Raw genomic sequence first — 22350 nt, forward strand, 5'->3', positions numbered from 1 at the left:
TTCTTGGTTCCTTTAGGAATCTCCAAAGGGAAAGAAGGATCTCTAAGAGTCGCCAAGTCGGTAGCCTAACGAGCATCGGTCCTTCGACTCTACTTTACTCTCTTGCTCTTCTTTCTCCTCTTTTGCTTCGGCTGATTGGCCCTCCGTAAGGAACGGCGACCCGTCTGGCCTCGCGTCTAAATTAGGCAATTTACGTGGAGCGACGACCGTGCAAAAGAGAGAAAGAGAGAGAGAAAGAGAGAGAGAGTCGCCTGGTTCTCTTTCGGTTGCAAAACCGTGCTGGCCATTAGTCCTGCTGAACGAACGAAAAGGAAAAAATCATATGCGGGGGAGAGAGACTGGCTGGTTTTATATTCGTCGCGGTTCTCTCTCTCTCTCTCTTTCTTTCTCTTTTTTCTCTCTCGTTCTCTCGCTAGTACGCTTTTTCTTTCTATCTCGCTCTCTTCGTATATTAGAGAAGCCGAAAAGGGCGGCGTAAGGTTTGCTAATATCTTTCGACGCACCCACATCCGACAAAAATGATATTTTCGTGTTGGAGGGTAGAGCGCGTAATGGTTGTGCGCCTATCGTTAAAGAAATATCCTATTGTCCTTTTCTCTCCTTCATTCGTTTCGATATCCATCGTCAGGAAATATTTTGCGAGGGGAAGAAGATGGAAACACGTACCGATCGATTCGTTTCTTTCTATTTTATTTCTCATTTACGAATACATATCTTAAGGAAGAGTTATCGACTTTTAACATATTTATCTCATTCCTTCTGCTCCTTTTTAACTTAGGAAAAGAATTAAAAAGTACTACGCAACGTAACAGGAGAAAATAGATATAAAAGTTTATGAGAGAGAGAGAGAGAGAGAGAGAGAGAGAGAGAGTAGCATTTTTAAAAAATAAAAGAAAATTAAGAGAGTGAGCGAAGGGTGGGTGGAGAGAGGAGGAAGGTGAAAGAGAGTTCCTCGTAAGAGTTTTAAAAATGCATAACCGGTACGACGTTGGTGGGCTCGATATATAAACGACTTCTACCCATGGTTTGCGATTCGAATCTCATATATTTTGGCGCTAATGCGTGCACGGCGCATTTTCGTTCTCGTAGTCTAAAAGCGAACGAGAAAAGGACCGCGTTTCGTTCTTGGCACCGCCCATGAGTTGCAATCAAAACCGAACGAACGAACGAACGAACGAACGAACGAAAGGAAGCAAAGAAGGAAAGAAGGACGAAGGGAACGAAAGCTCGTACGTTTTTCGCGGTTCCACCCATTCCCCGGACGCTGCATAAATTCGTGCTGACTCCTTGTTAGCGAGGTAATAGCGAATTCTTGTGAAAGAGAGAAAGAGAGAGAAAAAAGAGAGTCGGCTACTTTAAAACTTGACGACTTTCGAGCACACACAGAGTCAAACAATTGTATTTCGACTGGTGCCAGTCCTAAGGTCTAAGTTCTTCGCCGCATGAGTTATTTTACACTTAGGTGCCTACCTATAGTTTGACTTCTTACTGGGCGGTCGAACCTTCTAACCTCTGGCCTTCTTTTCCTTCTAAGCATTGTTTGCTCTCTCTCTCTCTCTCTCTCTCTCTCTGTCCTCCCGCTACTAACTGCCTTTAACTTTATACCTATCTACCTACGTATTTAACCTTGGTTTGACGGACGGCTTTATTCTATCATTTCTTTACTTAACAGGAGAGAGGAATAATTTTCTATCTCTGTGGTTAGTTGTTTGGACAGTGAAAATCATCTTCGATCTTTGTTTGTCTTTATTTAATTATTATCCTCGTCTAATTTCAATACATACGTATGTATAATTATTTAAGTATTTATACTTATGTGTTTTGTGTTGAAAATAGAGTACAATCAAAATTTTCAATGGCATCTATCCCTTTGTATTTGTCTCTTAGGAAAGCATCAGAGTTTCTTCCTTGTATTTAGACGTTCGCTCGCGCACGACAAAGAGCATTCAAAGGCTTAAGCGTGACACGAAGTGGCAGAACGATTTGGCTCGGGTAGTTCGTACACAGCTGTACAAACCGGACGTCTAAGATCCCTAATACCAGAGCGTAGATATCCACGGTGACGAGTCTCTACAGCAGTGGGTGCTAAACGGCGGTCGAGTTAATCAGCTTAGCTCGAGAAAATCTCTCTCTCTCTCTCTCTCTTTCTGTCATTCCTTTTTTCTCTTTTTTTTTCCTTCTCTTTTCCCTCTTTTTCTTTCTTCGTGCTTCCAACACTTCATCCTGGCTCGATCGTAAGCCACGAAGACCGTTGACACTCACGACAATGACCGTTTGTTGGAGGTTTAACATTAATAGGATATTCCAGTTAGATCGCTGTCAGAAGCATTCTCGTAATACCAAACATCTGCATATATAAGATATAGATTTCGATCGTCATTTAGAATTGGCACGATATTACTATAGAAGTAAGGCAAGGATTAAATACATAAATACATAGACAGATACGATATATGAAAGGTTTGGTGAAAGTGCAATAAACAATAAGACAACTATTTCGATCGTAACAGAAATCTTTATTTAATGATAAATGACGATTCTCCTTTTTATAAACAAGTATCTACCAATCGCTATTCGAATTGTAAATCTCGCAAAGAGAAAGAGAGAGAGAGAGAGAGAGAGAGAGAGAGAGAGAGAGAGAGAGAGAAAGAGAGAGAATGAGAAAAGGGGAGGGGGAGGTAGGAATGACGAGCGAAAAGTTGACACCTCTTTTACTTCGTGTTAATCCCTCTCGCAAGAGTCATTCCGAGCTGCTTCGTCTTCTCTTCGAATAGAAAACAAACGTCAAGGATTCCGAGGCCTTAAGCCTCATTTGAATAGTCATTTAGACGTTGTCCCATTGAGGGAGAAAGTATTCCTTGGTAGGTTGCTCGCGTAAAGAAGGAAAAAAATAAAAAACGAGGGGTTGACCCTTTCCTAAGTAAAACGAAAGAGTAGGGGAAGGAAGAGAAGGAGCTAAATTAAAATCCACGAGTTGGGACGAGTCTACCGCTTGAGAATTATCTCGGGTGTCATGAATTTTCTTCCTACGTAATTACGAAACACTCTCGCAGTGAACAAAAACAAAACCAAAAAGGGAAACAAGAGAAAGAAAAGGAAATCAAAAAAGGGGAGCATCAATTAGCGAGATGAAAGTAACGTACGAGTCACTTTTGGATCACGATAAGTTCGCTTCCGTGATCAATATAAAAGCTGAAAGTATTTTATTTACCAAATCCCCCATCCCCTTTACACATGATAATAACAATAATAATAACAACGATAATAACAATAATAAAAAACCAAGAGAAAGAAAAAGAGAAGGAGAGAGAAGCGTGTAAAAAAAGAGGCAGCAGTTACATTTGGCGACTTTTGACCGGACTGGCTCATTAGCGCGTGACCGGTCGGTCATTAGCGACGTCTCGTAATTACAAGGAGCTCGAAACTTTCGGAATGATCTCCTCTTACCTTCCCACTCCTCTCGTCGACCTTCTTGTTCAACGGGCCCCTCAGCGTGGGACCCCTCTCAGAGTGGAGAGATGCGACAAATCGTGAGGACCACGTCGAGCCTTATTCCGCGCTCGCGCGCAATTAAGATACACGCGTGGATGCTGTGAGTTCTCTCTCTTTCTCTTTCTCTTTTTCTCTTTCTCTTTCTCTTTCTCTCTTTCTCTCTCATGGCGTGGGGTCTCCTCTCGAGCGCGGCACGCTCTCCTCCGTACTCTACCCAATCCGGTTTGAGCTCTTTGATTACGCGGTAGCGGTATTATTCCACGACCTCAGGCAGCGCGCGAGTGCCTCTTCGTCCTCTCTTCCCTCCATACCCTTCTCCTACTTCTCCCTCTCCTACTTCTTCCTCCTTTTTCTTCTTTACATTACATCGAAGAACGTCGTACATACGAACGTCGCACCGGTTTACGATCCCACTCTTTTCTCTTCCCTTCCATCTCCCTATTACATCTCTCTTCCTTTTCTTTTTTCGTTTCCCTCCGCCTCCTCTTTTTCTTCTCCTTCTTCTCGAATTAGCATTTTTATTTTTATCGAAAATGACGCGTACCAGGAACCCGAATCGTTTGACGAAAATTCTGGCTCAACGTTAAAAGGATAAGAAGTCGGCGGGGACGCTCGCTTGGTAGATTCGAACTCGTCATGCCGTTTATAGCCAGGAAGGACCAAGAGAAAATTCAACGAGGTGTAACGAACTTACTTCCTCGATTAATTCGATAGTTCCTCCTTCCTTGTAGATCGTCGATAAAACTATAAGGAGATCGCATTGTGGGGCCGAAACTCCCACGCGTTTCATCGTCCTCCTTCATTTCTTTCTATTCTCCATTCCTCTTTACTCTTCTTAAAGGTTTAGAACCCGAAAGGGATATTCGGAAGGATATCAACGATTTTCCAAATTTCTTTCTAGCTTTGCTCGATCGAGCTTCGACGAGGAGGAAACGTGGAAGGTCGTTATAAAAATCCGGAAGACGTATCCCTGCCAAAGAAATTCAACGATCGATTCTATGACGGAATTTATATCTACCTTTAGGACATTTCGTCTCGATGACGACATATGCGATGATTTTAACGAGCGACGAATTAAATTCTTTTTTCTTCTTTCTTTTTTCTTTTTTCTTTTTCTTTTTCTTTTTCACTACCATCTATCCGACTCTTCCTTTTTCTCCCATCGTTATATCCTTTACAAACGGAAGAAGTTCAAGTTATATGTTCAATCGTTCACTGAACATGCGGAAGCAATCGTTTATTATAACATTTTCGAACGAGAGGAGACGTCAGACCAATACGCATTTGGCTGGGAAAGAATAGAAAGGTTGCATTGCTCACAGATTTTCTTCGAAGGACGAATTCGAAATTATTGATCGTTCGATGTGTGCTTGCATCGTCAAAAAAAAAAAAAGAAAAGAAAAAAAAAAAGGAAAAATTTATCTTCGATAGTACTTTAATACGAAATGTCATCGGATATATCGTAATATCCGTCTACGATCGTTTAAGCTTCGAAGAGACGGATATATCTCTTAAGAAGTATAAACGATCGTAAAATCCGTAGAAATGGCCGACGAGAAATCGCAAAACGGTCAATCGTTTTCCAGAACATCCATCCAGTAGCGAAAAGTTTCGTTGCTCTTAGACGAGGATAAATCGTGTATATTATTCGCGATGGAGGGTCAACGATCAAAAGTAGTCGCTAGAGCCAAGAAAAGAGGAACGTTCTCCTTCCATTTCATTTCGAATGTTACATTTACCATCGACATACCGAACGACGTTTATGCGAAGGAGTTCGACCTCTCGAAACGTATACGTTCTCTTATCGACGATGAAACACGGTCACTCAAATTCGGGGCATCGACTTCTCCGCGAATTCCATATCTCTCTCTCTCTCTCTCTCTTTTTCTTTTTCTTTTTCTTTTTCTTTCTCTCTGTCTCTATCATTTCAAATATCTTGCTTGTCGTGGCAAGGGAGGACTCGGTAGCCGTTCGTCGACGATCGTATTATTCACGGAAGCAACGTGTACGACAGCATCGAGGTCCCTGCTCCCGAGTCGGCGATCGATAATCGATAGAACAAAAAGTTGGAATTTGTTTACAGTTTAGTAACCCAAATCAAGGCGGTAGCTCGACGCCCGTCCTCCACCACCCTTTCATCCCTCCGTTTCCACCCTCTTCCACTTCCTCCTTCTCGTCTCGCCCGGAACACAACTACCACTATCTTTCAACTATCACTATTGCTAGTAGTTTGCTATAGTTGCCATCGTCTCTTCCGTTACCGTTACTACCATCTTTACAAGTGTTTACATACATATCTACGTATGTATATATCTGTACTTCTACATAGATGCATAACATAGGTATATATATATATGTACATATGTATATATGTATATTTCGAACTAATACCAGCACGTACGGTAGCATCATCGACGACGACACCGGCCGAACGAACGAGAACTCGTTTCGCTTTATTTTTCCCCACTTTTCCCTGTGCCGTTTCGTTCCGTCAGACGAGTTTGCCGAACTACTTGCCCGTTCTGGCCCCGAATGCATTTGTCAAACGTTGAAACAAATTGGTAGACGGCTCACAAATATCAGGAGCTCTCTCGGGAGCCGCTGGCTCTACTCGTCGACCACGTAAACTGCCTTTGACTAATGTGTTGTTCATCCCCCTCGACACGGCTCATGTACTACACATTCGACTCGAATTTTATAACTCTCGCTCGGTCGCTAACGTTCTTCATTTATTTCCTAATAGAAACGATCCCGGGAACCAATTTTTACGCCGATTGGAAATAATACAAAAATTACGTAGCCTTCGCTATATTAACGCGTTATATGTTAATATATCAAAATACGGTATACCGGTAACGTCACTTTTGAGAGTATTATGATAATGCAATTGCAAAGCTATTATCGTTTTTTTAACTCACGAAACGGAAACTCATCGTGGCATGTTTGCGCGAGAAATAATACGGTACTTGGTATCCCGTCGAGTCTCGTATTCCCCGTTTTATTCGCGATTAATATAACGTAACAAATATGTATGCGAAAGCGTTAACGATACAAGAAAAGAAAAAGAGAGAGAAAGAGAGAGAGAGAGAGAGAGAGAGAGAGAGAGAAAATATCTTACAAAGAAGGTAGACGTTCGTGTTCTTTATTGCGTCGCGACTCGAACGAACATAAAACTTTTGCGTTCGTATTTTAAAAGTCAAACGCATCGAGAGCTCGATAATCAGGTTTACCTTCCTCAGATTTCATCGATTCTCTTTTAGTCATTTCATCGAATGTGAAATTCCATTCGCCGGAAAGGACGAACTTACATATATACTTTCGTACGTAACAACTACGAATTAAGATACTTGAAGGTTGTCGTATATCGAACGCATTCTCGCATTTACTTAGATGAAAATGAAATTGTTTTTCTAATAAGCTACTAATAAGATTTTTTCGCGCGTAACTACTCGTCCAAAGGAATTCGAAGTAGTTCGGGAAAAAAATGAAAAGAAAGAGAGAGATAGATAGACAGATAGGTAGATAGATAGATAGATAGAGAGAAGAAGAAGAAACGAACGCCAGGTGAGAAATGATTCTGCTCTTTTCCCACTCGTTTGTTCGTCTCGAGAAGGAAGAAGACCGTTCGAGAGGACTTAGCTGAAATAATATACATGCTGAAAGGGAAGGCAAATATTTCTCTTCGCGCAAGATATCAGCCAATTTTGTGGTTGCGTGTGGCCTACTCTTGTAACCAACCAAGAAGGAATTATCATCCGAGTCTGAGGAATTAAATCGCGTGACCAGGTGATTTTCTTTCGAATCCTATATTTCCAGCTTGGTTAAACTCACCCTCGAACTTTTATCGAGCAAAGATTCATGAATTCAAAGGATATTGAACGTCGCCGAAAGTGGGTTTCGATCGATGAGGGTGCCGGCCAATAGCCTCGTTTCGCGAAGAGAGACGGACAGAGACGATAGAGAGTACGCGCGCGCGCGAGAGAGAGAGAGAGAGAGACAGAGAGATAACGGAGGAGTCGTAAATACAGAGATACGCTGCTCTCTCGTGTAACGAGAATCGATCGGCTCGGTTCGAAGCGTAGATACGTAGCTCTCTCTCTCTCTCTCTCTCTCTCTCTCTCTCTCTCTCTCTCTCTCTCTCTTTCTTTTGCACTCTCTACCTAGGTGTTGGATTTTATGACTTATTGACTCTCGTCCGTGTTTACCGGACTCGGTGCGACGGCCATGCGGCGCCAAGCCGAGAGAGAATGCGGCCACCTTTGAGTTAGAGAAAGAGAAAGATTGAAAGAAGGAGAGAGAAAGAACCGGACAACGATCGATCTCTTTTCCTCCGACGCTTTTTTTGTCGAAAACTTTTCATCTCGCCACCACCATTTCGGCCGTCGATCCTCTCTTCTTTCGATCGTTCCAAAAGAATACTTTCGAAAGTCCCGCTCGATCTAGGAAGCGCGTAGAAAATGTGTTAGAAGAAGATAACGACGTAGTAGCGGTTATTCTCGAAAGACGAGTCGTCCGCTCGTAAATCCGTTCCGCAAACAGACACCTTTTCCGCTTTTCAGAGAGAAAGAGAAGAAAAAGAAAGAAAAAGGGAGAGGGAGACAAAGAGAGAGAGAGAGAGAGAGAGAGAGAGAAAGAGACAAACGCGTATCGCACAAGAAATGTTTCTAACTCACTCACCGTGATTCTGCTTTCGGTTTTCTCAGTTTTATGGGGAAAAGACGAGGGGATTTGCAATTGTTCTTGGAATTCCTACAAAAAGGTGGTGTAATGTGAAGATAGAGACAGAGAGAGAGAGAGAGAGAGAGAGAGAGAGAGAAGGGAGATGTCAAACGAGTTTATCGAATAGCTAGAGGATTAGTCCTTTATTGGCACGACGATTGCGACTCGATTATCTTCGATCGACAAACACGCACCGTGTTCTTTTTTTCCGCGAAAAGGAAAGAATGGAATGCCGATCGGTGCCACCGGAAAACTGAAGAATTGCACGTGTTTCGCGATTTCGTCGACGTTTGAAATCGGGAAATGACTCAAATCCGATTCCCTTATAGCGTAACGCGTATCGTAAGAAAAATTTCATAATAGCTCTTATATATCTTTCATAATCATTTCGAAGTAAGTACTACAGGCGTGTTTTTAAAATGTGTCTTTCATTACGTTAAAGAGAATTTCAAGGCGAAAAGCTTGATAATGGCCTCATCGGGGAATCCGTCTCTCGATAAAGGTTATTTATTTTTTTCCATTTTATAAGATAGTCAAGTTTAACGAACGTGATTTGCAAAATGTTCGTCGATGTGGATCGACTTTTCCGCCTATTTCAAAATACATTTATTAAAGGTATAGTAAACAGTACAATGGGAATACAGATAAAATTATCGTATGATTCATTAAGCGTTAAAGCGAGCTCGGATGCACGTCAAATATTTATTTCGCGCATAACTTTGCACGGAAAAACCGGGAACGCCGCTTTCGCTACAAAAAGGAAATGGTTGAAACGTTGTTCAGAGAACTCTTGCAAACACTTTTAACCGGATCTTACAAGAAGTTTGCAATCGAGAGCGTTCGCTTTGAACATCCGCCTAACTTCACGAATAACACTTTCTATCTCTCTTTATCTCTTTCTTTTTTAAGATTGTTTACAGGGCTGCTAGTATATTTGATCACGATCGTATTTATTCGAGGTAATTCTATCGTGTTTCGTTTAAATCGCTTCGAACTTAGGAACTTTGTTTCATCTCTCTACGGAATGTCATTGTTCGTTCGTGTAATAATATTCGAGTAATTTTATAAAACGTAATACGATTAATAAATTTCCGGTAACGATTTTACTGATAATACGTTCGCTTGATAATTGTATACGTGTATGTATGTAGCGTTGGGAAGTCCCTTAGTTTCGATAAATCTAAAAAAACGATCGACCTTGTTTTTTTGTTTTTTTTTTTTTTTTACAAAGATCGAATTCAATAACGGAATAACGGAAATGGAGAGATTTTTATCGATCGCCTATTTGTACGAATTAAATTCATTTGGGATATGTATTATTCAGATCTATCAACAAAAATAAGATTTGGAAAGATTCGATCGAACGTCACGATACGGCTGATAGTACATACATATATGCATATAATTTACAATATAATTTATATTGATAGATCGCGCAAAGTCAAAGTTTATACGATTAACGCGGCTCGCTGCATGGAAGATTAATTCGAAGTGACATCAAAGATAAGGGTTTTAATCTTAGCCGTGGCCGATATTAGCGACGAAGTTGCTGGCTAAGCTTATCGATAGAAAATCAAAAGTGTCGATTGGGTGGCGCTTCGAAAGTGTACTGTTCAAGTCGAGAATTCTCTGATAATCGTTGCTTCGACGATAAATTTTCGTCGGTCGTTTAGAAAAAAAAAAAAAAAAAAAAACAGAAAAGAAAAAAAAGAATCGAAAAGAAATGAAAAAAGAAAGTAGAGGAGAATCGAAAGATCAAAGCGTGAGTCGGTCAAAATAAAACAATCGCATACGGAACGTAATAAAATTTATAATCCAGTCGAACGTTCCTCGTTTATTGCGTAGCAATGGGCGGTGGCAAGTATGTACATACGTACAATAAATAATGATTGTCATCGAAAAAATGCGGCTGCCGCATGATTCTTTCTTAACGCTGCTTACTTACTCTTAAGTAACATGGCCGTTCGACGCTGCGAAATTAGCTCGCGAACACGTCACGCAATGAAACTCTTCCGTTGCGTTCATAACGTGCCGTCACGGTGTATTTGTTCGATGTGTGTCGCGATAATAGACCTTGATTCCGATGCGACGCCGGAAGTAGTATCTTCTGTTTAAACGTTGGAGCTTCTGATTCCATACTCGTATACTTGGAAACATCTGTGTAGATCCTCGATAATCGCCGATAATTGACTCGCTTGTGAATTGTCTGTTCTAATCTGACCTTCGTCTTAGTACCATTGGCTCGAGTTAATTCTAGTCTTACTATTATTAAAACGTTTTCCTTATGTTTCGAGCACGTGTCGTATGAGATCCTTTGACGTCGACGTTCACGTGCAAGTCTATTAGGTATACATGTAAATACATGTAAATACATATGTAGGTATAAGATTAGAGTCTCTTTTGTTTGCATGCATATGATCAATAAAAAGAAAAAGGAGAAAAAAGAGAGAGAGAGAGAGAGAGAGAGAGAGAGAGAGGAAACAGAAAGAAAGAAAAAAGGAAATAACGAACGTATGCGTATATCTACCTTCGATATCGTTAATAGCATATTAAATCCAGCATTGAAACACAAGAAATATATGAATTACGATGCGTTTTAAAGGCGAACGACATCGGTAGAGATGCGAGCGGATCGGATCGGATCGGTAAAGAAGATATCGATTTTATGGTATATCCTGATAAAGTGTTAAGATAGAGACACCGATCGGCCTCGATCAATGAACGCGTTCTTCGACGTGCCCCTGGCATCGAGATCCATCTTTTATCATTGAAAACTCATGGACGAGTCCGTACGGCTTTTATACACACTCAAATCGTACTAATCCTTAATTAAACGATTCTTCGTATAGGAGCTTACGTTCAGCAATAAATCGGGTAAGCGATAAATCGACTTTGCCTCGATGAACGCAGAAATAGAGAAAGAGTAAGAAATAAAGAAAGAAAGAAAGAAAGAAAGAAAGAAAGAAAGAAAGATAGAAAGCTTGTGAGTACTTACATATAAGTACCGTTTGCTTTGACACGTGGACGAGTACGCGTGGACACGTGGATAAGTGGTGTAACCTTCGTGTCGTCGTGACCACGTGGTCGTCAGTCGATGTTAGAATGATCATCGGATCGGGTACTCTTCGAAAATATTGCGCTTTCTCTCTTCGAGCACGTTTCTTCTCGGTAACGACGTCTTCTCAAAAAGAATAATCTCTCGAATATTTGATTTATCGTGTCAAGTGTCTCAGGTGTTCTCAAAATTCCTTTCTTTTTTTTTCTCTCTCGCTTTTTTTATTTCCTTTTCTTTCTTCTTTTTTTTTTTATCGATAATCGAAGCCTCGTCCCGAGTCTAATAGATATCGGATAATAATAAAGTGCCATTTAAGGATTATTCGAGAAAAGGAAGAAAAAAAGGAAATGAGAAGGAAGTATCGTCGGTCAATCGGAACACATCGTGCCGGTCAGGTAGGTACGCCTACGAGGACAATAAATATAGAGCGATAAACGATTTGAGAGCGAGTTTGCAATCTTATCGGGCAGTATGCAAGATGTCACGAATTTGTTTTTCAATCGACGATGATATCTGCGTATGTATGTATTTATCGTATTGTGTACGTCAGGACCATTTTGTAGAGTCCAAAGATAAGTCTCTAACATTCGTATGTCACGTGTTGACCCGCATGAATATCGATAAATTGCAAAGCTAATTATCGTACACATTTTTCTTCTTTCTTTTTTCTTTTCTTTCCTTTTCTTTTCCTTTTTTTCTTTTTTTTTTTTCTTGATTTCTCGAAGAAATAGGTACTTAGTTCTTTAAACGTTTCCCATCGCTAGACACAATAGACACGCTACGAGGAGAGTCGTAGAACTGTGCGGTATTGTCTTCGTTCTTCGTACTCGTTGAACTACGTGGAACGTCGTTCGATGATCGATGTCTCGCGGTATACACACAAGAGAATAAGAAGTGGAAGAAACGAAGAGTCAGTCAATGGAAATCTTGTGGAACTTTCTGCGCTTTCTGCGAACAGAAAATCCATTCACACGTTGACTTTAGTTTGAACAGCAGGGGACAGTCTGGCACTTATCGAGGCGCCGCCGTCCTAACGCCTCTATTACCTGTTTGCAAATATTACCGTCGTAAGTTAGAACGTTTTCGCTCGTATGTAGGAATAGGCTTTCGAGTGTGCGACGATTACGCGATCGCGAAGTTGTTGCGAGCTCGGTGCGAGAAAAATCGTGCTCATTGGATTATTAGTTATCGGTATCGCGTTAGATAGGATTAAGATATTTACAAGAGAAAGGTGGAAGGAAAGTTTGAGCACCGCTGTACGATGTCGGAGGCCACACATGCGGTGTTATTGTTGCAGAGTGGATCTCTCCTCGCGAGCGAGTGAGTGAGTCGAACTGTTGTTGTAAAGGCGCGAATGTTATTACAGCGGATAGTCGTGATGTCACAAATCTGCGGTGGGTCTTCTTTCCATCTCCTGGTGGACATATTTTAAATACAAGAATGTTTCTTGTAGTTCGTGTGAACAAATCGTGTGACCGTACTTTATTTTTTCGCTTTCATCCTCGTTATATAGAATAGAAAAGTTTAACCGAGCTTACATACCTCTATCTAAACATTCGACGAACTCGAAAGGGAAAGGGAAAAAGATTTATTAAGGATCTCGACGAAAAGGAAGAAAGAAAGAAAAAAAAAAAACATAAAAAGTCGCTTTTAAATGTTCGAATCAAACGTCTTCATTCTCTTCTTCCTTCGTTCTCCGCCGATTCTCGGATCCATCGAGTAATTATTCCCTGTCTGTACTACTTCGAAAGGACATCTTTATTGCTAAACGCTACGATCGTATTTATTAAAGCGATAAAAAGCGCTATTAACTCGTAGGACCATTCCCGTATTGTTTCATGGCGGAACTTAAAAGATTTCACGGCTGGAGAAGGCCGTTTCTCTTTTAATAGTCCGCTCCTTCTTTTAATTTTCTTTTTTGTTTCCTTTCCCTTTTCTTTTTTCTTTGTCGAGCTATTAAAAAGATAACTTCGAAAAGAAAAACAAACTCTGTACTTTGCTTACCGCGAAACGATCGATTCGAGATTTATTTCCAAGAGTAAATTACGCATCGAAAAACACGATAAATCAGATTCTTTTCTCGGACAATTCTCTTGCTCTTTCTCTTGATTAAAAAGAAATTGAAAGTACAGCTCTTTCTCGAAATGAAATCCTCGTAGGTAATAATTCGATGAGTCGTGAGGGACCACACAGGATGGGGGGTGTGTTTTCTCTTTGCTCTCTCTCTCTCTCTCTCTCTCTCTCTCTCTCTCTCTCTCTTTTTCACTTTCTTTTCTTAGCTTCCGAGACGACGAAGGTATATGTAAACCTCACGGTATATCTCGATGAAATAAAACGCGAAGAAGCTGTACCTGTCTTCGTCTTCTCTCTCTCTCTCTCTCTCTCTCTCTCTCTCTCTCTCTCTCTCTCTCTTCTTCTTCTTCTTTCCCTCTTTCACCAACGTTTACGAATTCGGCGGGACATCGTCGACCAAGTCGTTACATTAATGGGACGAGACGCTATTATTTAATTCCACCAAATTACCGGTCGGCCCACCCTCTCTCTTTCCTTCTTTCTCTTTTCCGACGAAAAGGAGGCGTAAAACCTTTTTAAAAACTGCCGGCACCTTCCTCCTGTGCGACGTTGAATTCCACGAAAGAGGAAAAAATCGAAGAATGAAAATAGAACGAAGTCCTATTACTTTAAACGTCTCTCTCTCTCTCTCTCTCTCTCTCTCTCTCTCTCTCTCTCTCTCTCTCTCTCTTTCTCTGACTAATATAATTTATTTCTCATTAATATGTCGCATAATCAGCTATATTAATGTATTCTATAAATTATATTCGTGTTTATGGACCACACGCGGCGGGATATTACGATATGGATCACATTCCTTGTTCTTCAGAATTTATTTGATGTTTTTAAACGAGTCGATTCTCTCTCTCTCTCTCTCTCTCTATCTATCTATCTATCTATCTATCTATCTATCTTTAATAAGGGAATACGTAGTCATTGCGAAATAAAAAGATCAGAGAGAATTTGGGATCCGTATAAAAGTGAAAAAGAATCGCGTTCCTCGTACTTACTTGGCATAGACGAAGAAAAGAAGCAGCTGGCTGTTGCGTCGTCTGCAAATCGTAAGCGTGCGCGCTGAGTTGAGTTACGTTCGTGATGCGTCGTCCGAGGAGGGAAGATGCCAGGGGAGAAATGTATTAAAAGGGCGTAAGAGAGCGGACCGCGACCGCAAACTGATTAAATGCGGTCTGCGGAGCCAAGCAACGTGGTGACTTCCACGCGCCGACTTCGACGAGAGATGCCTGCTGAAATTCTTTCTTTTTTTTTTCTTCATTTTTCCTTCTTCTTCTTTTTCTTTTCTTTTCTTTTCTTTTCTTTTCTTTTCTTTTCTTTCTTTCCTTCTTTCTTTCTTTCAATCCTTTTTCTCTTCTCTCTCCCTTTCGGAATTCGCCGAGAGTGCGTATAAATAAAAAAGAAAAAAAAAAGGATATAAAAGAAAGAAAATTAACGTATACATCGATGAATCGATAAAAACTCGAGAAAGGAGGGAATTGCTCGTGTAAGATTATGTAAGTTTAATTTATCTACCTACCTACGAACGATCGGCGACTATCTTGATTTTGCAAGCGACCTTTTATCAGTCGCTTTGAATTTCTATCGAAGACTTTATCTCAGTATCGTTTAAATCCCAATCGAAGTCGCTGGTTATCGATATAAATACATACGTACGTACGTATATATACGAGTATATATACATATATAAATCCGTTGCAAGAAAATGGACTTTGATGCGAGAAAAAAAATGAAAGTACTTACACAGCAGATCTACGAGTTAGATCGAAGGAAAAGATCGATGTAGGATCTAGAGAATTCGACAATATGTCGGGCGATCCTTCTTCGCTACGTGAAACGATTTTACCGAGGATTTATCGTCGGTAAGCAAAACTTGCTGACGTTTGCTCGTTCATTTTTCTTTTTTCCTCTTTTTCTTTCCCTTCCTTCCTTTCTTTCTTTCTTTCTTTCGTGTTCTTTACATCGAACGTATTCGTTTCGTTCTTTTTATTCGTCTGTTATCCCCGTCGATGATCATTCTACGTTGATTTCGAATATAACTCGATTTATCGATATTCCTTCATATCGAATGAACTCCTACTATCGGTGCGTTCGATCGAATCGGTCGGAACGAAAAAAAAAATAAAAATAAAAATAAAAGCGCTTGCTTTTAACGTCAGTAGAAAACGAATTCCTTCGATATCTCGGTCCACCGAGTTCCGTGATATTATAACGGCAATTAGTAATTGCGCTTGGTTTGCAGAGATAACACGAGAGCCCGTACGCCGTATTAAATCGATCTACGAAGCGTTTAAACTACTCGTTCTTGTTCGGTGTCTTGAAAACGTGGGAACTACGTGATCCCGACGTTAACTTTGAAAATAACAAAATAGAGGATTTAAGGATTTCAAAATCCTGTCATCGATTAATTTCATCGTCGAAAAAAGATCTGGGTAGATCTTAATGGACGATTCGTCATGCGAATGTATCCTAAAGATAGATAGAAAAAAATGAGAACAAGAACGAGAACGAGAACAACTATCGATCCTCTCTAACCGACCTTTGTTTCGTTTAAAAATGCCTCCTCTATTTTTCTTCTACGAAACGATTTCGTTATCTCGATCGATGCGAGCAAATGATCCAAATGATTTTAAAAATCGATCGTTTCTAAAGAACGAAGATTTTCGTTTATTTCGAGAACACGTTCGTTGCTTTCGTATCTCTACGATTTATACCGTTACGATTTTCACAGGTAAATCGAAATGTCTTCAGCAAGAAACGAATACTGCTGCAAGCGAATGGCACCGAACACTTGTCACCTTGACGATAATTAAGCGCGTAACCCTCGAGTTTTTACCGATTTCCTGCACAAAAACGGGACCCTTTTTGCCGAATTCTCTTCTCTTTTTTTCATTCTGGAAAGGGTCGAAGCACGAAGCGATGTAAAACGCAAAGTGTAGGTAGCCCGACATTCGTGTCCCAGATCGTCGAAGATAGCGATACGTTCGAGGATGGTCGATCAAACGAGCCGAACTTTTCTTTTATGTTTCTGTCTCTCTTTTCCTCTCTCTCTCTCTCTCTCTCTCTCTCTCTTTTTCTTTTTTATTTTTGATGGAAAAACGTGGAAGTTCGAAATTATAGCGATGTCTATGGGCTGATGACGGGAACGAGAGAATCGATGGGCGTGTTTACTCGCGAGAAAAGTATACGTTTGGAATTCCAGAAGAAATTTGCACGCCGTTTGTAAAGGTTCGAGCCTTAAATCGCGATCCAGGAGGGCCCTGTGCCAAGAGCCTAAGCCCTGCGTTAGGTGCCAAATTCTCTGTCTCTCTTTCTCTCTTCGTACGTCTGTCTGTCTCTCTGTTTCTCTCTGTTTTTATCTTTTTCCTTTTTTTCTCTTTCTCTCTCGTACTCGCAGCAGTAAAATCCCATTCCAAGAGGTAGCTCGATCTCCGAGATTTGGCGACAAGATGCCGGAATTTTAACGAAAGCCCGGGAAGGAAGAGAACATGAGGACCGGTTTTCGTGAAACAGTGGCCCCTATTGTTATCGCTTGTTCATCGGTCGTTCGCGTTGGAGGGATTAATTAAGAGACCCTAATTAATAAAGTTACGCTTTTCGACTTTGATTTTTTGTAGGATCGTTTATTTAAATTTCTTCGTGTATTCACGTCTATCTTTTCGATTATATATCCATTGTTTAAATGATATACATATATAAGAAATTATTTATAAAATAATCATTTGCAGGAAAGTATAAAAAAGGAAGAAGAAAAACAAAAAAGAAAAACGCAAACGCGAGTTATCGTCAAGAATGTAATGACGTTCGCTAATAATGATCATCCTTCGTACGAACATTATGTTTCTGCTTATTTATAGAAATTCGTACACGCAACGCGTGTACCGCGTGATTGTTGCGTGGCGAGCAAAAAAAGAAAAAAAAAAAAAAAATCCAGAAAAAGAAAAAAGAAAAAAAAATCGAACCTCAACGGATAGTTTAGTGGGAAGCACGCGCGTCGCGAATAATAAACGAGCCGGGCGGCCCGATTGATAATTAATTATCTCGTTTGTTGGCCAGAGCAGACGCTCAGCCAGTACCGTCATCGAAGTTTCGTCAACAGTGTCTCGTATTAGCCCGAACGAGATGAATCGCTCTCGAATTTTGCTTGATCATTAGTTAATAGAATAATAACTTCGGATAACATATTTTATGAATTGATATACGGTGAAAAGATCGAGGAAGTAATTTGAAGAGAGGAAAAAGAAATTTTTACTCTTTGAAATGTTTTTTAACGAGCGAAAAGGAAAAAAATTACGAGTTTCTTTATCGTTCACGAACAACCGATCATCTGTTTTGAGAGATCGACGATTACGTTGCAATTTTTAATTACGGTGAAAATCGCTGAGAAAGGATCAAGGTCGAATGTCTGGTTTTTCGAGATGGTCCTACGATGTGAACGATGTGACACCGACGTTCATTGAAATATATTAATAAAACGATCGTGGCGTTGACTCTTGCGGCAAAACAAACCTTGCCTCAACTTGGAGTTGCGCAATTCAAGTCGTCCGCCGGCTCGTCATCGAATCGCTATCGAGAGTCGAACGCCAAAGGCGTATCTTTTCTTCTCTTCGTGTCTCTTCGAAATGATAATAATTATTATTATTATAATTATAATAATAATAAAAAAAAATAATAATTATTATTATCATTATAATTATAACAACAGTAATAAAAAGGAATAACAAAACGTAAAGAGTCAGCAAGCGAAAGGCACAGAATGTCTTTCTCTCTTTCTCTATCTCGAAATTAACGATCAAGTGACAAGCGAGAGTACGACGGTGGAGAGTGTGACAATGAGAGTATACAATCGAGTGAAAGTGTATCGAGTTGCATTGGATGCAAAATTACGATACGTTCGCTCTCGCCAATGTAACACTTGATATTTCTCCTCTAAAACATTTTTGTTTCTTTTTTCTCTTTTTTTTTTTTTTTTTTTTTTTTTTTTTTAAGAAGAAAAGAAATAAAAGGACAAGGAGATTAGCGTGGAACCAATCATTCATTTTATACGGCATACGATTATTAATCAAGGAATAAGTAAATAGAACAAAGGGAAGAGATCAATAGATTTTCTATAAGTAGATATAAATATACGTATATAAAAATATACATATACATATATACATACATATGTAAATATAAACATATATAAAAAAAGAATTAAATAAGAACATAAGAAGAAGTATAACAAATAGGGTTGAGGATCGTCAGTGGCGGGGGCGTTGTGGAAACGTGGTAGGGAGCTCTGAGTTGAGTGGGGTGGGAGGAGAAGTGGCCGGATGGAGGGGCAGCCGCGTGTACGATACGAGTGGAGGGGTGGCACGAGAGGGGTGGGGGTACGGTCTAGGCGAGCGGCGGCAGCAGCAGGGCAACGGCGGCGGCCAGGTAAGCGAGAAGCGAACAACACGCTAGTAGGGCTGACTCGCGCCGCTCAGAGTCTCACGGCCCAAAGCCGATACCGTTTCTTCTTCTTCATCGAGCGCGCCGCGCGGTGATCCGATATTGTCGATCGCCCTCCGAGATCGCCCTTCGAGATCGCCCTCCGAGATCGACTTCGAACGAGAACACTAACAGTGTTTATACGAATTTATACGACTAATTATTCGATTTTCATCCTTTTTTTCTTGTTCTCTTTTCTTACAATTACAAAGGCCTAGACGACGCACGTGGATATATTTCTATTAGATTTAATCGTGAGGTGTTCCTTTATTTCTCTTTTCTATCTTCTCATTCTTCTCGCTCTTCTTCTCGGCGCATTACGATTTTTCAACAGTCGTCTCATTTCTACAGTCGAGCCGTTGAATAAGTTTTCGATGGCTTTCCGCCGAGGGTCAAGACGTTTCCACCCTCAAAGAAGGCGGCATCCTCGGAGAGGATAAATATCCGAGTCAAGAGGCAAGCCGGAATTTTGTGTTGATTCTTCGGTGATTCGCGAGGTGCAAGCTCGTCGAGGTGCTACGTAGAAAAAGAGAGAGAGAGAGAGAGAGAGAAAACGTTCTTTCAGAGTGCTTGCAAAGGGAAAAAGAAAGGAAAAGAGAAAGAGAGAGAGATAGAGACGGAGAGAAAGAAAGAGAAAAGAGAGGGAGAGGGAGAGAGTGGATCGGATATTTGTGGAAATTTGTGGAAATTTGTTGGTGAGTGTGTGAAAAGATAGGAGGAAGTGAGAGCTTTTCGTGAGGATAAGAGAGTGTACGAGATAGCAGAGAAAGAAGAAGAAGAAGAAGAAGAAGAAGAAGTAGCGGGAAACGCGTGGCTAGATGCGTGGAATTTGAAAGCAGCAACCCACAGGCCAGCCCGACGCAATGCGTCGACGCTGCTGACGCAACGCGCCTGGATGCGTCTCACTTTGAGCACGTGAGTGTGTTTTCTAGCAAACGCAAAAAAAAAAACAATAAATAGAGAGAAAGATATATATATATATATTTATATATTTATATATTTATATATTTATATACTTATATAGATACATATATATAAATAGAAAGATAGAGAAAAAGAGAAAGAGAGAGAGAGGGAAAGAGTGAGAGTGAAAGTTCGAACCGGTCGAGTGTAAAACACCCTCTTGGAAACGGAAGATCATCAGAGTACCATCTTTATTTTCTCGTGATCTAAATCGATCCGGTTAGAATGATTCCCCGAGGATCGAACGATCGGACGATCTCAAAATCGTCGCCCCCACGGTACTCGGACACTTGATGACACTTTTTGCCTTGCTCTTTCGAAGGGAGAAAAAAAGGAGAGATGCTCGTGTCGAGTCATCTCTATATATTTATCGCATGTTACTCGCCGGTGATCATCGTCGTGGCGAGCATTGGCTCGTGTTGGTGGTAGTGGTGCTCGTTGGTGCTGTTGGTGGTGTCGGTGGTGGGTCGCGAGTGCGCACGCGACTCCGCAACTTGGTGAATGATCCTGGGAGTCCCGGTTAAACGAAGCTTCGAGGTACACGATCACTGGGATGACGTCCGCTTCGGATCACGCGCTCCCTTCACGATCGACCTCGTCTAACGCGCTACCAAATGTAAGTTTACGCTACCCACCACCTTTACGAAAAATCTTTTTCGCGTTTCCTTTCGTGCGTTTAATAATGGATAGGATAAAATTCTTATTTCCTAGAAGAAAAACGAGAAAAGCTTGACTTTCGACGCTTGCATAACGGTACCCACGGTGTGTTCAGTGATTCTCATTCTCGTTCTTTGCTTTCGACCGACCCTTTTCGATCGTACTTTACCAAAGGGGATTCTTCTTAGGGATGCAAAAAAAAGGCATCGGACAGGCTGTCCTAATTCAACGGTTAGAAGGGCCGTACGGATTTAACGCGCGATTCCACGGCTCGTATTTTGATGGTGCGGCGAACCGAAAACACTATCTCACCCTTCTTCTCATTCCTGCTCGGTTCGTATTCATTCGGAGGCAGCCCTATCGTCGAGAGCGTACCCTCAACCGTAAGGTACGATGAGTTTCGCTTACGAGCCCCGTTGAGGCTTCCCTCACCCCTTGTAAGAACTTCTCTTTCTCTCGTTTTCTCTTTCTTTTGCATGGGAAACATAGTTGCTCCTATCGATCAGGATTATCGTCTGCGTAATCCATCGTTGTCGTTTTTTCTTCTTTCTTTTTTTGACTGGTGGGATAAACAGGAGGGAGATTATTAATAAAATTAATAAAAACGTCGAATATGTAACGTACGTGTATTAAAAAAAAAAAAGAAAGAAAGAAAGAAAGAAAGAAAGAAAGAACTTTGTTATTGATATAATGTAGAAACGACTTGATTGTAAAGTTTAATTGGAAATCGAACGATAGGAAAATTTGAAAAGGGAATATTAAAGATACGACCTAGAAACTCTGATAGACGATTTCGAGCTTCGAAGATAGAACGTCACGATTTATCAATGATTTATCTATCGGGCACGTGCACGAGCCAAGCGAGCGCCCGGCGCTCTTCTTCTCTTTTGTGTAGGAGGAGGTGGAAGACTCGTTGCCGATCAGCGTAACAACGTTCAGTGCTGCCGGCGTTCGAGTCCGAGTAAACACTCGACCAAAGAATTCGCTCGATTATCGGCTAGCAGTTGGGTTGTCGCTTGGAAAAATCAGACGATACGTTGACGATAAGGTGGCATATTTTAGATAAGCGAAACGCGCAATTAAAATGCCTTCTGGATGAGTACCGATTGATTAGGCAATCTCTCTCCCTCTCCCAATTGATTTTTAGATTCTTCTTCTCTTTGTATCTCTTTAACTCGTACGAGTCTTTTCTTACACCTAGAGTTCCAATCGTTTTCTTTCTAAAACTCGTTGCGTCGTTTATAACGATACAAAGTGAGATCGAATTGCGTCGATCGATGAAAAGGATACGATTGTTATTACGATTGAACGAAGTATATCGAATCGTCTATCAGTTTTTTTTCGGATCACATCATTGGTATCATAGACGTAATCCATTCTTACCCTATCTTTTGACTACAGTCAACTACATTTTCAGAAATATAGATCTCTTTTTATGCAATCAAATTGTTGATTTATGTCCCGTCGATACTACTTCAGCGACATGGATTTACGCGTAAACATGGATAATCATCGTAGAATATAATGATGTTCGTTCGTACCAAACAAGATATGTATATGTATATATACATATGTATGTAAATCGATCTGAATTGCACCTGAATTATCCCCTGCGAACACGGCAACGATAACGTCGATGACAACGACGACAACGACGATGTATGAACGCGCGGAGCCTTTCACGAGTCGCTACCTTTCAAAGCATATTTTCCGTTTTAACGGCCGGTCGGCTCTTATCTCCGGGCGTAAAGCGTGTTTACCGCCAAACAAACGGCACGCGCACGCTCCTCGTCGACGTCGTCATCATCGATGGCCAGCTAACTCGATCGCGGCGCTAATTTCCGGTGGCTAACATAAGAAAAAGAAAAAGGTAGGAGTAATGGATTCTCCGTTCATGGCTTCGAGTAAAGCCGATGACTCTCGAC

The 22350-nt window shown here is 40.9% G+C and overlaps 1 protein-coding gene across 6 annotated transcripts in view; it reads left to right on the top strand.

Annotated features, from left to right (window-relative positions):
- Positions 1-22350, top strand: part of LOC122629658 (fibroblast growth factor 17-like) — a 95121-nt gene that overhangs the window by 29844 nt on the left and 42927 nt on the right. Inside the window, exon 2 of one of the 6 annotated variants that reach the window (XM_043813347.1) lies at positions 19157-19720. The exons of 1 other annotated variant lie outside the window; for it this stretch is intronic. In XM_043813347.1, coding sequence (XP_043669282.1) covers positions 19701-19720 — 20 coding nt within the window. In that variant the 5' untranslated portion in view covers positions 19157-19700. Of the gene's footprint in view, positions 1-11585; positions 11662-12344; positions 12587-18735; positions 19721-19831; positions 20385-22350 lie in introns of those variants that run through there. 4 more of the 6 variants (XM_043813351.1, XM_043813344.1, XM_043813345.1 and 1 more) reach the window with 4 other exon arrangements.

This window comes from Vespula pensylvanica, chromosome 5, assembly GCF_014466175.1.
Source record: "Vespula pensylvanica isolate Volc-1 chromosome 5, ASM1446617v1, whole genome shotgun sequence".
Taxonomy (NCBI): Eukaryota; Metazoa; Arthropoda; class Insecta; order Hymenoptera; family Vespidae; genus Vespula; species Vespula pensylvanica.